This window comes from Cryptomeria japonica, unplaced genomic scaffold (genome assembly GCF_030272615.1).
Source record: "Cryptomeria japonica unplaced genomic scaffold, Sugi_1.0 HiC_scaffold_124, whole genome shotgun sequence".
NCBI lineage: Eukaryota > Viridiplantae > Streptophyta > Pinopsida > Cupressales > Cupressaceae > Cryptomeria > Cryptomeria japonica.
Genome location: NW_026728946.1, coordinates 187,284 through 206,579, shown reverse-complemented (window position 1 = coordinate 206,579; position 19,296 = coordinate 187,284). Strand labels below are relative to the sequence as shown.

At 34.9% G+C, this 19,296-nt stretch overlaps 1 protein-coding gene across 1 annotated transcript; it reads right to left on the bottom strand.

Moving 5' to 3' along the window:
- Positions 1-453: 453 nt before the first annotated feature.
- LOC131054176 (uncharacterized) lies at positions 454-5,052 on the bottom strand. Its single transcript, XM_057988638.2, has one exon. It carries the CDS (start codon positions 5,050-5,052, stop codon positions 454-456), a length of 4,599 nt encoding a protein of 1,532 aa, XP_057844621.2.
- Positions 5,053-19,296: the final 14,244 nt, after the last annotated feature.

Genomic DNA, 19,296 nt, shown 5'->3' with positions numbered 1-19,296 from the left:
TTTAAATTTTGAAGTTGGACATATTGGAATTTGGAAATAAACCAATAATTTCTATAGACCGTGAAAATCTAATCTCTCTTATCAAATTTATGATTATAAAATTGACCGAGGACAATGAATATATAAGATTTTATATTAGATTTAGAACTTTAAATTATCTGAAAGTGGTTTCGTGTTATATGTATATCTTTGTCAATTTGCACACTACAGGAACATTTATTAGAGTATACATCAATGAGAATTTAAAAATTGTCCATCCATAATAAATAAATATGATATCTCAAAAATGAATTATAAAATGAATTTTAGAGTAGTACAATTTAATGCAGTGAAGGAATTGTTTGAGTATACATCAATCAGAATTAAAAAAATGCCCAAATGAATTCAATAATTGGAGGCATTGCCCGTCCAGAGTATTACATTTCTCACAGAATTTGGAGAAAGGGTGGCTACTTATACTATCCCACCAAACCAGCCATAAGGACATCCACAAAGTAGTGCATCAGAAGGAAGAATGATATTTTTTGTGGCAGTTGACAAGCATCTGCTTACGTCAGACTTCTCAATATCTAGAAGAATGCAAGACATCAAATTACCAATAAAGGCTGTTTGGTTTCGATGTGAAACCCTCCCACTGCCCTCCTTCCTTTTCTCCTCACTTTCCTTTCTCGTCACTTGCTCTTCCCTTATACCTCCATATTCTTTCAGTACTTGGGTATTTTTTCTTCCAATCTCTTCCAACACTTCGACAGCATTCTTAAGTTTAATCTTTTTTGCATTCAATTCTGTAATATTTCCATCTTTTGTTTGAATTAATGACTTTTTACTAGATATGTCCTTTTGTAATTGTTGGTTTTCTTGATAAAGTTGAAGGGCTTCTCGTTTCACTGTTCTGTTCTCTATAACCGGATCTTCCATCACTTTATCACTGGTTTCTGATAGAGATGTGAGTAATTGCCTCTCCTCTGTTTCTGAATCGAGCATATCATCAGTGGGAACTTGTTTGTAATCATTAGCCCACATACCCAACTTGCTTTGAAGCTCATGGACTTGTTGTTTCAATGAACCATTTTCTTGGAGCAAAGCCTCCTCCCTACTTTCTGACGTAGATCTAAGTGAGTTCCTCTCATTTTTCACTGAATCAAGCCTATGATTATAATTTTCCAATTTCAATTTCTGAGATTCATTTTCATTTGTAAGTTCTTCATATTTCATGCTCAAATGTGTATGTTCATGGGTGATCATTCGCACTTGAGTTTGCAAGGCCTCCACTGTGTTTGCATTGCTCTCTGAGAGAGAGATTAGACTCCTTGTTTCATCTTCCATAGAGCTTAGTATATCATTATAATCTCCCAGCTGTGCCTTCAAAAATTCGCATTCAATGCACAGTTCTACATATTCTTGGCTCAAAATCATTCCTTCATTAGTCATCAAATCGAGCTTATTTTGTAAACCTGCAACAGAGTCTTCGAAGTTTGCCTTACAAGCTTCCCACAAGCGGCAATCTTCTCTCATCTGTGCATGCAATTCCATATTCCTATCTTTGCATTCTCTCAGTTTGTTTTCCAACTCATCTTTTTCATCTGTTAAATGGGCCCACAGAAGTTTATATTCCTTGCTCAATACCCCTTCCTCAGACTGCAGACCTGCAACTTTTCTTTCCAAATCAGACTTATTAGTAACCCACAACCTCTCGTCTTCTTCAATTTTTTTATTTAATTCCGCAATCCTATCATTGCAGTCTTTCAACTTATTTCCTAACCAATTATTCTCTTCTCTTAGCACATTACACAATTCTTGGTCTTTCTCTCTCAAAATGTTTGTTTCATCAAGCTTATTTTGTAGCCGTATAAAAGTCTTTTCCAACTCATATTTTTCATGTTCTGATTGGGAGCACAAATCCTCATGCTTATGGCTTAACATTCTCGCTTCATTAAGCTCATTTTGCAGTTTTGCAATTGTAACTTCAAATTCTCCCTTAGAAGTATTCCACATGTGCTTATCTTCAGCCAATTTTTCCTTTAATTGTTTAATTTCATTAATGGATTTATTAAAATTATTTTGTAGCCTTGCAGCAGAGTTTTCAAATTTTGCCTTACAAGCTTCCCACAAGCGGCAATCTTCTCTCATCTGTGCATGCAATTCCTTATTCCTATCGTTGCATTCTTTCAGTTTTTCTTCCAACTCATATTTTTCATCTCTTAAATGGGCCCACAGAGCTTTATATTCCTGGATCAATGTCTCTTTCTCATACTGCACAACTGCAACTCTGCTTTCCAAATCCTCCTTATTACAAACCCACAATAGCTGGTCTTCTTTAACTTTTGTATTTAATTTCCCAATACTGTCATTGCATTGTTTCAACTTATTTCCTATCCGATTGTTTTCTTCTCTGAGCACCTTACACAGCTCTTGGTCTTTCACTGTCAAAATCTTTGTTTCATCAACTTCATTTTGTAGCCCTATAAGAGTCTTTTCCAAATCATTTTTTTCTTGTTCTGATTGAGACCACAAATCTTCATGCTTCTGGCTTAGCATCCTCGCTTCGTTGAGCTCATTTTGCAGTTTTGCAATTGTAATTTCAAATTCTCTCTTATAACTATCCCACTTGTGCCTATCTTCAGCCAATTTTTCCTTTAATTGCTGAATTTCATTAATAGATTGATTAAAATTATTTTCCAACTCAGTTTTTTCCTGTTCTGACTGAGACCACGAATCTTCATGCTTCTGGCTTAACATTCTCGCTTCATTAAGCTCATTTTGCAGTTTTGCAAATGTAACTTCAAATTCTCGCTTAGATATATCCCACAAGTGCCCTTCTTCAGCTATTTTATCCTTTAATTGTTTAGCTTCATTGATGGATTGATGAAAATTAGTTTCCATCTCACTTTTTTCTCTACTTATTTCATTGTATAAGACTTGATTATTGTGGGCCAGAATCTTTGTTTCATTAAGCTTTTTCTGCAGCTTTATTACTGTACCTTCTAAATTCGCCTTACAAGTATCCCAAAGCCAACCGTTTTCAGTCATTTTGGCATGTAATTCCTCATTCGTATCATCCAAGTCTTTCAACTCGTCTTCCAATTTTGTTTTCTCATGCCTTAGTTGAATGCATGCTTCTTCATGTTTCAGGCTCAACAATCTTGTTTCTTTGAGCTCATTTTGCAGCCCTGCAACAGTGGCTTCCAACTCTGTCTTAGAAGAATCCCACAAGAACCCACGTTCAGCCAATTTTGCCTTCAATTCTTCAGTCTCATCATTGCATTCTGTTACCTTATTTTGCATTTCGTTCTTTTCTTTCATTAATTCAGAGCGCAATTCTTCATGTTTCTTAATCAAAATTCTTGCTTCATTAAGATCACCTTCGAGCTGTAAAACTTTTTCTTCCAAATCAGTTTTTGCTCGTCTCAGCTCACTGCACAGTTCTTCACGTCCTTGGCTGAATACCCTTGCTTCATTAAGCTCATTTTGTAGCTCTGAAACCTGTTTTTCCAACTTCTCCTGACAAGAATCCCACAACAGCTTATCTTCAGTAATCTTTGCATTCAATTTCTTAGTAGTATCATTGATTTTTATGAACTTATTTTCCATCTCAATTTTTTCTTGCCTCAATTTAGTCAACAATTCTTGGTGTTTCTGGCTAGATTTTCTTTCGTCAAGGATCTCATTTTGCAGCCGTGCAACTTTTCCTTTCAAATTCGCCCTACATGAATCCCACAATCCCTTATCCTCAGCCATCTTTGCTTTTAATTTCATAGCACCATCATTGCATTTTTTCAATTCATTTTTGTCATTTCTGTAGCTAGTGTACAAGTCCTCATGTTTCTGGCTCAATTCATTTCTTTCCTTCACTACAGTGTCAAGCTTAGTTTGTACCTCCACAATTGTCGCTTCCAGTTTTGTCTTGGAAGCATCCCACAAGCTCCTATCTTCAGTCATTTTATCTTGTAACTCCCTAATCACATCATTGGATTTTTTCAAATCATTTTCCAGCTCGTTTTTTCCCTGCCCTAACTCTGAAATTGTACTTTTCATCTTTTTCTCATAAGAAGTCCACTTGTTTTTATCTGAAGTGATTGTTTCAAGCAATTTGTTATTGGCATCATCACACATTATCAATTTGTTTTTCAACCCATCTATTTCTTTTCTATCATTGGTAATTGTAGTCAGTAAACGTTCATTCAGGCTTTTCGAATTTGTCATCTCATTCTGCAGCTCCGCGACTTTTCCTTCCAAATTCACCCTATATGAATCCCACAATCCCTGATTCTCAGTCATCTTTGCTTTTAATTTCATATTAGCACCACCATTGCATTTTTTCCACCCTTTTTTTTCATTTCTGTAGCTACCGCATAAGTCCTTATGTTTCTGACTCAATACATTTCTTTCCTGCACCACAGAATCAAGCTTATTTTCTACCTCCACAATTGTTCCTTCCAATTTTGTTTTGGAAGCATCCCACAAGCTCCTATCCTCGGTCACTTTATTTTGTAATTCCTTAATCACATCATTGGATTTTTTCAAATTATTTTCCAGCTCATTTTTTTCCTGCCCTAATTGAGCACACAATTTTCCAAGATTCTCACTCAATTGTTTTGTTTGATCAAGCTCACTTTTAAGCCCTTGTAATTCCTGAATTACATCACTACTTTCTTTCAACCTATTTTCCAACAGACTTTTTTCTCGTCCCAATTGACTGAACAACATTTCATGATTCTCACTCAAATTTCTGGCTTCTTTGAGCTTATATTCTAACTCTGAAATTGTACCTTTCATATCCTTTTCACAAGAAATCCACTTGTTTTTATCTGACGTCACCGTTTCAAGCAATTTGTTATTGGCATCATCACACAATCTCAATTTGTTTTTCAACCCGTCTATTTCTTTTCTATCATTGGTAATTGTAGTCAGTAAATGTTCATTCAGTCTTTTCAAATTTGTCACCTCATCACTTTTGCTCGCTTCTGTGCCATCTTTTGCATTTACTGTTATTGGTGTGTGTTGGCTAAAACCCTGCAAATTTGTTGTACAATCGCCTTTATTAGTTACCATGTTAACTTTTGCACTTGTTTAATTTGCTCGAAAGTTGAGATTTTACCTGCTTGTTACTGCTCTTTGACTTCATTCCCTTTCCCCTGGTCATATTTCTCTAACTCCTACAAACCCAATCAAAGCACTTGTGATTTTCAAGACAAATGATATGAATTAATAGAGTTTGTAAACAATTATCGACTAATATTTTAATTGTAAATATTGCACAAAATTTCAACAGCTACTTGTCGAGAAGTTGTCTGTGTTACATTTAACATGTAGTAAAATGTTACCTATATAATTTTTATAATTTTGATTGTATATATGAAGCCACAATTGATGGAATTTTGAAACACATACCTAAATGTGATACTGCGCTCCAAAATTCTTTGGAAAAAAATGTTCTGCCAAGAATGGAAGTCTGCAAATTATAATCACTTCACCAACAAGTTAGATAGATGGATGCTTGTCAACAAAGAAATTGAGGATCTATATAATTAGCAATTGCAGGTCTTGAGAGAAGGGTTGCGTCCCTTCCATTGAAAACTGATTCGTCACGCAAACTTTTACAAAAATTAAAATTCTAGCAAGCAATTTGAAATTATAAGACTTATAATTAATTTCTGTTTGCAATTATTAATTATTTCTTATTATTATGATGCCGAGAGGCGTTTTCTACATCTGCAGCACGTATTGACAATCAGAAATGCATGGAAATGCAGTATGGAAGTCAAAAAATATGTAACGTATGGAAGCAAATGGAGCGATCAGGAATAGTGCATTTCGACTGAGAGAGAGAGTTTTTACATAATTTTCCCAAAATATAAATATATATAATTTAAATATGACTCCTCCAGCAAAATTTTATAATATATTCATTAAATTGGAGATGCCAGAAGGAGAGCATCATTAAAAATAACCATGACATGGAGTTTCATAAAACAGAAGCTCTGCCTCTTTCTTCATCTTCTCCTAATGATCCAGATATTGCAGCCGCCACTATTTGAAATCCAAATCCATCTTGCTAATCACTAGGCAACTTGACACTGCTAAAATGTCAAGAGAATTGTCCTTGCTTCATCCCTCTTGAATATCTTTTCCCTCTATTAAGTCTTCATGCCCCTTGATATTATAAAAAATAAAATTTAAATGTAATTCCATATTTTATCTGAATTATTTAACCTTTGTTTGGACAGAGTTTAAGTTTGAAGAGGGGACATTACAATCAACCCTTCCGAAAATTATTTGTTCTCAATCAATCACAAATTAGGATGCTTCTAGAGTTACTAGGAACCCAAATTCAAAGGTGAATTTGGGTTCCTAGTAACTCTAGAAGCATCCTAATTTGTGATTGATTGAGAACTAATTCTCCAACTCTCTTAGTTTTTCTTGACTTTGTACTTAAATGATGTCCCTAAAGAGTTGTTACTATGCTTGGATCAACCTACCTAGTAAGATAGTCCTTCAATTGTCTAATACGATTGATTTCATTTGTATCTAGTATTACATTACCTAAAACCTTGTTACTATTTTTTAAAATACCCTTGAGCTACTTATGCTGTCTCAGCCTTGAAATATTTATTGTTATGTAGTGTCGCAAATTGCACCCCATGTAATTCTATGCTACATAAGAGCCTCCGCTTTATACTGATTGGAGATCTTCTTCATCTCCTTGTCCATTTGTCCATCTCACTTGACCCATTAGCCTTCGCCTTGCCCCTTTCTAACCCTGTCGACTATTTGACTCATAGAAACTAGCGCATTGTGGAGACGTCCGCATGTCGCACTAGCATCTCACGAATCTACCAATTTGAATGTGGTCATTTGAGCATTACACCTATGCCTAGAAGATGCCTATAACACCTCTCCACAATCATTGACTTTCGTTTTCATCCCAACATGTTAATCTTTGCTTTTGAAGCTCATTTGGTCTGTGTAGTTGCCTCTCTAGCTCTCTCCCTAGAATGAAATTGGATTCATGCTTGTTCATTGTCTCATTTCGAAGCTCTCTTTGACTGTGTCCTTGGCTCTCACATATTGCTGCCATTGTCATTCTTTGAGGAAGACCGACTTCTTCTTCTTCATCATCCAACAGGCTTCTTGCTTTGCATGTGGAAGGGGAGTCTTCTTCTTCCTCTATCTTTTGTTATCTCCATAGAATATTCGTTGACATATTGTTGTTGTATCTTTTATCTATAATCTTAACTATCTTTTCATCTATCTATCTTGGTTATCCATGGAGGTGGAAACACCAAAGAGGGGGTCTAGCTGTGGCAGGCCTCTAAAAACACAACCACAACCTTTTCGTCCTTGTTCCTCTTGTGTGCTGGTTGCCGAGTAGCTTTGGGGAGATTGGTCAAGACTTCAAGCGTGGCCAGACCGTGAGACTACATTTCTTCCCTTTTTTCTTTTTATTATTTCAATAATAATCATATTTTGTTATCATATCAATATTTGCTTAGTTTCTGTTATTTGGGCACATTTCCCATCACAGTTTGCTCTTTGTACGAACTCTTTGACTCTGTTCATACAAGATGTCGGTGCACCGTGTTTTCGTCTTAGAAACGCATGTGCGTCCTCAGATAGAGTGACTAGAGGGCCTCTGTGACATTTTTATGGGAAGAACTACATCTAATGGTAATTCAATGAATATTTGTTGAAGGAATTTGGTAACAAATTTCTTAAATCACTTTGCGAGTGAAGCCATCCTCATGCACTAGAAATTGTTTAAAGGAGTAACACTCTATAGATTAGTGAATTTTGAACCTATTTAAGAAAATAATAATGCTAATAACAACCTGAAGCCTTGTAACAAATGCATAATTACAATACTTGACTCTCTTAAAAACCATATAACATTTTAAAGAAATAAACAAATGTCTATGTTTCATATTTTGATTAACATATAAGCTCTTTAAAAAAATCCCTAATTTTAAATTTTTTTTTCAACTAGGAAGGTGGGGGTCCCTCATAGTTGAAAGGTTTAATCCAGATAACAAAGTAACTTTGTGATAGTATAGAGCTAAGTCAAGCACATGCATTGAAAGAGTCGCCACTGCTTTGACCGAAATAAATGGAGGTTAGAAAGAAATATCAGAAAGGGACGGAAATATTAAATGCACTCGGAGCTGTATGGAATGCCAGCAACTTTCACGTTTACTTTTTAAAGGATTTTCTAATCGGCGTCTCATATATAGACTAACAAAGGAGTGGCCATGACTAAATCGTTGATGATCACAATTGTTGACCACTACTTCTTTTTTTAACCGTCTTTTGAGGTCAACTTTGTTTCTTTTCAATGTGGTGCAAGGCAGCGTTGGGAATAATAGCAAGTCAAGTGATAGTGAAGGTCTTCTGTTCAACTAAATTACACTGGCAAAGACGTCTTGACTCTTCTCACACACACCCACTCTTCAGGTTTCTATTGGACATTCCAGATGGACTATATAGTGACCTAATCAAATACAAGTTGAAAATTATATAGCCTCCTATATAAACTAAGGCAGCTCTTAAATCCTTGTGTGACACGGTGAGTAAGAGCCATGGTAAAATCAATGAATAAATAACTGAATATTACAATTGTCTTGTCATCTCTACGAACAATTCATCTATTTAATATTTTCCTACTTTGACATTGATATATAACTAACCATCAAGACTAATTCAAATGTTCATAAGTTCAACTAAACGTCGACAACATTCACAAAATGACCACCATTTTCATCACAACGCTCTCATCCTCCCACCACGTTCATTTGTACAAGATAAAAGAAATCAAACCCCTACAACCTACATGCATAAAAGAGAGGGAAACGGGTTTGGATTGGGGGTTTGCCTTTAGGTAAAACCCCAGTTTTGAAATTAACGAGGTAATGAAAGAAAGTAATTGCAAGTAGCTGTAAATGAAAGACTGAATTGTAAATCACCTCAAGGGAGGTTGTGATAGAAATGCTGATATAAATTCTTGTGTGGAAATTGAATGTTGGAATCAATATCCTCTTCAATGGTTGAATCCTTGACTTGAATGCAACACCTAGCCTTGAAGGGAGACTTTAGAATGCTCAATAATAGAAAAGAATGCTTGATCGCTTGTGCACCTTGAATCTATCCAGCTTCGACCTATCCAACTTATGAAAATGAGAGGACGAGTGCCCCTTAAATACATGTTAGTGGATTTGATTTTTGTCACAGGCCGACATCGGGGTAGTTTCCCGCCCAATGCACAACCAACAATGCAACCCTAGGAAGGGTCCTTCCCCAAAATAGGGCAAGGACAAGGGTGCCACATCCCTATCCAAGGGGGGAGAGTGGCGCCACACCCCTATCCTACCCCTTCCTCCAGGGAAGAGTGTGGACGGGGTGATGAAGAGGCCAAGAAAGAAGCTGTTATGAGGGCTGAGCGATCTCCCCTCTCCGATCAGGCTAAAGGATTCAATCTTGTGTGCATGAGGACCCTAATGCAATCAAAAATTTGTAGGGTCACAAGTTTATGACACTACATTTAGCCCCCACTTTAGTAGGAGTATAAGCGTACACCAATGCTAGCGGTAAAGTTCAAGGAAACAAGATTGAAAAACTTTTTCCATGTCAAGGAGGCAAGATGCACCAAGCCCCTAGTGGACTTAGGATGTTACGACTTTGATTGAAAAAGTAAAAGGGAATATCGAGAAGGGGAGAACCATGACTGCAAGTAGAAAAGTTCACTTCACTATGAGTCATGAAAGCAAGGATACCAAAGATTAGAAAGAAAGAAAAAGTTCACTAATTAATTCTAAGTATCACAAGAAGGAAAATATGAGCGGAGTGTATGCCCCCACATTAAAGCGATCGCGTGTACCTTATCGGGAACGATTTCTTAAAGTTGAGATACACCCAAGAGAGAGAGAAGGAGGGAGCACATTATCGCAAGGATTTAGCCCCCAATCAAGGAATAAACTCAAGGATAATGAACACAAAACATGAGGTATTGTCGCTTTCCTCGGGGTCAGTGTGTTGTATGATAACTCATTTATATCATGTATGTATATGCATATAATAATCGTCATTCCCCAAAGAAGGACACTACCTTAGAAAAAAGGGAAGAGAGGATATCTTTTGAGTCAACATGAAAGAGACAAAGAAAAGATCTCAATGCTTTGCATTGTCTCCAAGTAGACATTAAGGGAATAATAGAAGAACATGGGTACATAAATAAGAATGGTTACAATAGAGAAAGAAAGGACAGGGGGAATATTTGTAGTGCCAATATTGCTAATCTAGCACAACATCTGCCACCCAATCTTGTTGATCACTATTTCGGGAAGGCGAGAAACATGCCAGAGGAACGACATCGAGCACAACAGATGGAGCTAGATCACAAGATCCAAACAAGGACTATGCTCAAGTGGTAAGTCACTTTGTTTGATTCGAGGAGCTAGGATTAGGGTTTGTGAAAATTCATCTGATAAATGCTTGTCCACATCAACATACTCCTACTCACTATCTGAAGTATTAGGATTTGTATTTCCATTATAAATAAAATTCTCACCCATTTCTTCATCAAAGTGTAGAGAAAGAGGAGCTAGAACACAAATAGGTGTAAAACCATCACATGGTTTGTGCTACTTATGATTAGGAGATGTAGGTTGAACATCTTTCTTAGGAGAAAAGGGAATCAAATCAGCTAATGGAGTCTAAGGAGATTGAGTATTTTGAGGGATAGCTTCACGAGATCAAACACGACGTCTTTGTTTGCATTCTCTCGCACAACGATTCCGTCAAGTCTTATTGGAATACTGAGGAGGAGGAGGAACACTTGTAAAAGTAGGAACGTTTCTCTCCTTGAAAGTGGAAGGTTGAGGTTGAGGTTTTTTTGGTTTCATAATGGGAGAAGCAAGCCTCATCTCTCGATAAGAGGAAGGAGGTGGAACAAAGCCATAGAAAGGAGGAATATTAGGTGTAGGAAGGAGACCAGGTCCATCAAGAGGAGGAGGTATAGGTCTAACCTTAGGAAGAATATTGTTGTTCTCCTTAAGAGAAGGTAAAGTCACATCCATAGGTATAGGTGGACAATCTTCCTTAGGAGGGAGATTAGTTCTGTCTGTGAGGGGAAGAACCTTATCTTGAAGAGTAATAGGAATGTCAAGTGTTGGGGATCTAGGTTGACTTAAGGATAAAATCATATCGTTCTTCCATTTTTGATAAGGTTGAAAAAGAGCATCCCTCCTTGATGGAAGAGATTGAAATTGTTCAGGCCAAAAGAAATCAATAGGAACAACGAGGCTTCTTTCAGATGAACGAAATAAGCTATGGTTCATGATTATGATTTCTGCATTGTGAGGAAATTTTAGAAACGTGTGGATTGGAGAAGCAATATCCTTCATGTAAGATAGCCAAGGATAACCCATCTTCAAACGGAACTTCTCAGAAGAAGGTATGGTAACAAAGTCAACATCTATGTATTTAGTATAAACTTCAACATGAAGGGTAATAGAGCCAATGGTAGGACAAGATAAGCAATCAAATAACTTCACAACCACATTAGAAACATCATATATAGTGGTTTATGCAATCGTAAAGTGAAAAGATACTCTTCAGTTATGACATTAACCATGCAAGAGGGATCAATTAGGGCACCATGGCAAGGGATATCCTTAACCTTCACAATTATGTATAAAGGGCCAATGGGTACTTTGATACATAAAAGAAATCTTGAAGAAATTTGGAATGGAGGATTCAAAACCAGTAAATACTCCTATGACTACTAGCTGTAAGCTATCAAAGAATGATGAATCTGCATCTGTTGATGAGACACTTTACCGATCCATGATTGGAAAGTTACAATATTTTGTGCACAGTAGACCGGATTTAGCACATGCAGTAGGTATTGTTGCAAGATTCTTTGCAGATCCCAAAGAAACCCATATGACAACAATCAAGAGAATTTTCAGATACCTGAGAGGCAGTGGAGATTATGGCTTAGTATATCAAAAGAGAAATGATTTTGATCTAAAAGTTTATACTGATGCTGATTGGGTAGGCAAAACTGTGAAACTTTGACGTTGTGTATATCAAAGCCCATGACACCTACGAATGAGACATATGAACCCACGAGGTCATGACATAGCCACTTACAAAAAAATATCTGAGTTTTAGTTCACTCAATTCCATTTTCCTATGGCATCACTTTATTCCCTGCAACAAAAAGTGTAAAATGGATTAAATGAAAGGTGACAATACACCCTAACTTTCAATGAAAGGCGCTAACATACCCTAACTTTCAATCTGGTCATCCTGGGCACAAACCATCAGAAAGAGAACGTCCAGGTGGCTGGGTTTACTATAGCCATGCCCTTGTTTCACTCGCCAACTTGCCCGATCCTTCAGAGCCACACCGTAGCAACGCTTCCCCTTGAGTGCTCAAAGTATGCAAAACTGTCAAACTTTGAAATTTCGTATCTTTGAGCCCTTATAACTTGAAAACAAGCCGCCTGAACCCACAAAATTGTGTCACAACCATGTACAAAAACCTTTGACATTTTTGGCTCACTATTCCATTTTTCTATGGCATCACTTTTTCGCTTGCAACAAAAAGTGTAAAATGCATTCAAGTAAAGGATACAATATACCCTAACTTTCGAAATGCAATTCTTGAGAACAAATCATTGGTGTGAACGCATCCAAGTGTCTTGTTTTATGCTATACATGCCCTTGTTTGGCTCGCCAACTCGACGATCCTTTTGAGCCACACTGTAGTGATAATTTCCCTTTAGTGCTAAAAGTGTGCAAAATTATCAAAGTTTGACATTGCATATCTTAGAGCCTGTGGAACCTACGAATGGGTCATCTGAAATCACGGGGTTATGTCATGACCAGTTAAAAAACCCTCTCTTTGTTTTGGCTCACTCAATTCCATTCTCCTATGGCGTCACTTTTTCACCTGCAACAAAAAGTGTAAAATGCATTCAATGAAAGGCGATAATATACCCTAACTTTTGATACACTCATCTTGGGTATGAACCATTAGCGCGAGAGCATCTGGGTGGTCGGGTTTATGCTAGCCATTCCCTGGTTTCACTTGCCAACTTGCTCCATCCTTTCAAGCCACACCGTAGCGACGCTTTCCCCTGAGTGCTCAAAGTTTAAATAATTGTCAAAGTTTGGCGTTGCATATCTTGGAGCCTGTGGCACCTTTCAATGAGTCCTCTAAACCTATGAGGTCATGTCGTGACCACTTAAAAAAACCTATCTCAATTTTGGATTACTCAATTATATTTTTCTATGCCACCACTTTTTTGTTTGCAACAAAAAGTGTCAAATGCATTCAATGAAAGACGACCACATACCCTAACTTTTTATCCACTCATCTTGGGCATGAACAATCAAATCCAACTTCTATTGATGGCCGAGGTGATGGTATCCATGCCCCTATTTTTTTTGCCAAGTCACTTAATCATTGCAAGACACACCATAGTGACCCTTTCCGTTGAGTGCTCAAAATGTGCAAAACTATCAAAATTTGATGTTTCGTCTCTTGGAGCTCCTGACACATGCAAATGAGTCATCTAAACCTATAGGGTTGTGTCATGGTTGACTACAAAAACCTATCTCATTTTTCTATTACTCAATTCCATTTTCCTATGCCGCCTCTTTTTCGCTTGCAGTAAAAAGTTTCATACGCATTCATTAAAATGTGACAACAAACCCTAACTTTCAGTCTGCTCATCTTCAACATGAACTGTTAGCTCAAACTTGTCTCAGTGGCTCCATTTATGCTGGCCATGCCCCTTTTTTTCTCATCAAGTCAACCGATCCTTCCGAGACACACCCTAGTAACACTTTCCCTTGAGTGCTCATCAAAGTGCGAAAAACTATCAAACTTTGACAAGTGCATCCTAGTGGTATATTTTACGCTACTTATGCCCCTTTTTAGCACGACAACATGCTCGATCCTTACGAGCCACGCCGTAGAAACGCTTTCCCTTGAGTGCTCAAAGTATAAAAAATTGTCAAACTTTCACGTTGCATATCTTGGAGTCCATGGAATGTGCATACGATCCATCTGAACCTACGCATTTGTGTCATGCCCCTTATTAAACATATGTGACAATCAAATAGAGTTAATTTTTATGAAATATATAAAAAAATGTTGTTTGTAAACAAATTAGTCTTCATTTTAGGACAATAGATATCAAATGGAGTGATCAAACCACAAGTTTGATAATGAAAGTGGAAATAGACAAATATGACATTTCTAAACACTCTTCTAATATAAATAGCTCATTCAACCACTCGAGTTCATAAAAACACAATCTACATGTGTGGGATAAGTATGAGACCTGACATTCTTCTTTGTAACCCTATAAGCATCAACAATTAGTCTGCTTTTTAATTACTTTAGGAGAAATTTTGTAAGGTATTTCGTGTCATGTTGGAATGAAACAAAATTTATATTGTATTGTTCAAATGAAAGGCACCTTCTTGAACTGTGTTTTCAATCTTTATTTCTGGGATGGTAATGTGAAAGTGATGATACATTTTAGTAATATAAGGTGAAATTAGTGATATTTTTTAATAATATAAGGTGAAAGTGGTGACATGTTTTTTGAGTAAGTGGGTATAAAATAAAAGTAATTTTAATTTTGAATGTAGTTTAGAGGGTCCAAATTTAATGTAAGAGTTGAAATCCTGCTTGTACTAGAAAGAAAGAATTTTTTTTCAATTAAAAGAGTCATTTGTTTCTTAAGCATATCTGTTAAATACTGCAAAATCAAACTTTATAACTTAGTCTAACACTAATAAACTAACTGCAAGTACATTCAAAAGACTAGATAGGGAAACAAAAAAAGTAACTATGATAATGGTACTACTATTTGTCTCCATGAACTATGACAAAATTGAAATTTTAGGCATTAAACTATAAATATTTACTAGCTACCAAATTATGAAGTTGAATTGTGAAAAAAAATTGAGTTCAATTAGGAATGTAATAACAATTGTAGACAAAACCGATTGAATATATAATATCTCACATAGAAAAATGTTGATATAATTAGAGAATATTCATTTCAACAATCAAATATATTTTTGTGATTATGTATAATAGTTGCAATATGATTTGCATCAACTAAAAAAGGTCATAAAGTCACACAATGGTCAATTTCAATAAGAGTATAACATATATATCCAATACAATGATGCAAGGGAACAAGTAACCATATGGACATATATGTCACATATACAAAATACAAAATATATCCTCAAAAATTACACATAGGCATACAACAAAGGCCTCTAGTCTACTGATTTCCCACTATCATAAGGAAATAGATCACAAGCTACCTTCGACTATCACGAGGATGGATATGTATGTGATGATGGCCTCTTTCGAATGTGTTCACTAGACCTCCTATATAGAATTCTTTGTAGCTCCAACTGATACAATCATAAGTATAGACATCAATGTATAATAAATATAACAAATGAATTGTAGAATGACATATAATAGAACAATTACTTACCGCAAACATATAATCATGTTGATGAAGATCTAACAAATCTAGAAGCGAAAACAATATTTTTATTTTGCATGCACAGCCTAGAAAGACAAAATCAGAGCTCAAAATGTGGGGTTTATAGAAAAATGAAGTTTGAATGTCCATTTAAAATAAAATAATATTGTTATAGCTATTTGGTGCATGCCAAATAAGGCGTGTGCCATATTTGGCATGTGCCTTATTTTGTGTGCACCATAATGTTTGATGGAGGCCAAAAGAAATTTTGTCACTTTTTTGGTCCCCGACCTTTGTGCACTTACCCGCATAAAATATAATTAAGTGTATGTAAATGTATATATGTAAATACCATGTCTACTCAAATGTTTAGTTTATGTATTTAATGTGAGGATGAGGAAGAGTAAGTTATATAAGTAGGTTGAGAGAGAGAGAGAGAGAGAGAGAGAGAGAGAGAGAGAGAGAGAGAGAGAGAGAGAGAGAGAGAGAGAGAGAGAGAGAGAGAGAGAGAGAGAGAGAGAGAGAGAGAGAGAGAGAGATTTCTTTTCTTCTTACAAGTAAGAGTTTGTTATAACATGGCCTTATTCTAGTTCAGTATTTTAACTCTAGGCTCAACCACTTCTAACCCATAATATAAGGATTTTATAGTTCCCCCCATTTCATGTATTATATGGGATAATAAATTTGTATAGGAATTTTTTCATCTCCCATCTTTATATGCTTTCCATTAAAAAAGAACATGAAAAAAAAAAGTGTATATTCTACCTTTATCTATAACAAACCCTCTCCCTATAACTAGTATTGAAGTTTCATTACCAAAAGTGATGACATACATAGTATGAGTCTCTTAGGAAGTAAACACAACATGGGAAGTTCCCATGTGATGTTAGGAACCTAATTCAATGATCCAAGATGAATTTGATGACGATTCAGTATTAACTAGAGCCTTTTTCTTAGTTTTAGCTTTATATAGTTTCTTTGTCTTGGTATATTCTTGAGTTGATGAGGATTATTTGATATATTTAGGGACCCTTATACTATTCTTCTTAAGAAGGTGTTTGGGGTGATCAATCTACTTCTTCAAATGTTTGTGCTCTTCATGCAAAATTTTCTTCTAATAAAAAAATTCCACTTTTTCTTTCTTATGTTTCCCTTGTTGAGAAGAAGTTTTGATTTTTTTTTGTAGTATCATAATTTTTTATTCTTTCTTGATCTCTTCATCCTTTAATTTGTTTTTGCTTCTCCTATTTGTTATATGAATCTTGTTATGTCACATTCCTAGTAATGAGTACTTATAGTTTCCTAGAATTCAATGTGGTCATTTGTATTAAGTTATATTACTCTGTATTCAAGATTACAATTAATTTATCTAGAGAATGTATCTTTCAAACTTTCCCCAGAGCCCTTTAGATGGAGTTGAAGCCAAAAGCAAACATGGTATAGAATAGAAAGAACTGACTAATTCTCATTTTTCTTTATTCCATATTATTTTAATAGTAACCTTCATTACTTAAATTTGGTGAAGTCCTCTATGGTGTCAAAGGAATTAGAGAGAAAACCTATGAGATTATTCTATAACTTGTAACCTTTCATTTCATTCTCTTTCTAGAAGAATTTCTCTAGAATAATATGCACTTCATTGGGTTGAATCAAGGATTCTACTTGAAAGAGGAGTTTATGAGATATAATAAGACACACGAATCCAAAGGCTTGGTCACATTTACTAAAAAATTTTTATTTCTCTTCCCCACTAGTATGTTCTTTCTCAGTGCCCATTGTAATCCTATACAACACTTTTTTCTTTAGCACAAGTTGTACTTTTAGTTTCCAATTATGATAGCTAAATGGTATTATTAATGTGTTGAATTCAGTTGAATCCATGCTAGAAATTAAATTATTACAAGAAAAATAAAAAATTATTAAATGGAAGGAAAGTAGGAAGTGTTCAAGATAACATACAATGTCCCCCATATTCAATATTGGATCACCCCAAAATTTTGCAATTTATATGTTTATTGCTTAGATAAATCCTAAGGAACAAAAAAATTGACTTTTTAATTTTAGAGAGGTAATGTTCCTAATAGATCAAGCATACGAGAAAATCAACTTTCAAAAAAATGGCGCTCAATTTCAAGTTGCCAATCAAAAGTTATGACAATTTAAAAAATTTCCCTATGTTGCCTAAATTATACTTAATATTTTTGAAAACAGTAATTTACATACCTTCAAAAATAAATTTTATAGCCAAACAAAAAGTGGGGTGAATTTAATCCCTAATTAATAAGATCAAAAGGTTTTCTCCCTCATGTGACCCTACCATGAGACCAATGATTAAAATATTGGTTTTAATTTGACAATGTGCTATTCTTAAAATTATTAAGGATATTGATTCTCATAATATATTGATTTTTTATGACTATTTTTGATTCATGTGCCCTACTATTGATTTCTATACCTTTGAACAAAAAGTATTGGTCCATGGGTCTACAATAAATGATTGAACAAATATTTTCACACCTTTGATGTTGTTTTTCTCTAGTATTCAAGAGAGATCTATACACTAGGTTCTAAATATCAAAAAAGGATTACATTAGCAAATAGAGATGAAAAAAATGCCACCTAAAATAGATATTACATGGCTTAATAAGAATAAAAGGAATGTTTATAAATGGTGAACCCACAATAGTGGGTTACACTATTTTGCCAACTTTGACACTACAATATTCATTTTTAGAAAAAAACTTTAGATTCAAACACCTATTACTTCTAAAACGTAAGGAATTTGTAGATGATGAGAACTAGTGATTTGTGTGATTTAGTATGCAGATTGTAGAAATTACTTTTTAATAATATTTGAAATCCATTTTCTTCCATTATTCTATCTCCCTCGAAAACTAACCTTTTTTTCAAAAAACAATATTTTTAAAGAGTGACACTCACTTTGTATAGTGCAACTTTTTTCCTATAAAAGATATGAACGTGATTCTTTTGAATTTGGTTTTTTAAACACCCATATCTTGTGTTTACAATTGGTTTTGTAACATTATCTTCAATATTTCATATTTTATTAAGATTTGAAGTCGACTTAACTGTAATTTTGACATATATCCAATTGATATTAATGAAATAAAATAAAACTATATTAATGAAATTAAATATATTAAAAATTATACTATTTGGAAAGATTATAATAATGGCTAAATACTTAAAAAATAAACTTCCAAAGGAATTCATTTGAGCCCCCAAAAGGTAATGTAAAATTGGTTTTTTATCAGCATTTTACAGATGGAAAGGAGCCTCTATTGCAAGTATGATTTAGAAGTAGAGAGGTTCTATCCAAGAAATTTTGATCTAAGAGACTTTGATCTAACTCTCTTCAATTAATTACTTCAAACAGGACCTCTTAAAGCTTAAATCGTTATATTTTTTTAAAAATGTATCATTTCACCAAAACTCGAGATGTACGAAAAAGTGGAAACCAACATTGTGAGTTCACCCTATAAATAAAGATCTAAATCATGGTCTTCAAATATTTTAGTGAAAGATGGTACCATTAAAAGATCAACCTCTTAGATATTACATACATGCAAATACACCAAAAAAATTTGCAACCTCTTTTCCCTCACTAGAAGATCCACAACCTCTACTAATACACATTCACCAATATTTTCCAAAAAGATAACCCATAAAAATAATAAAAAAAAATTAATTATAGATCTACCTTAGATACCATGTAGAATTTGTTAGAAACTCCACTTATATGCTAGTATCAAAT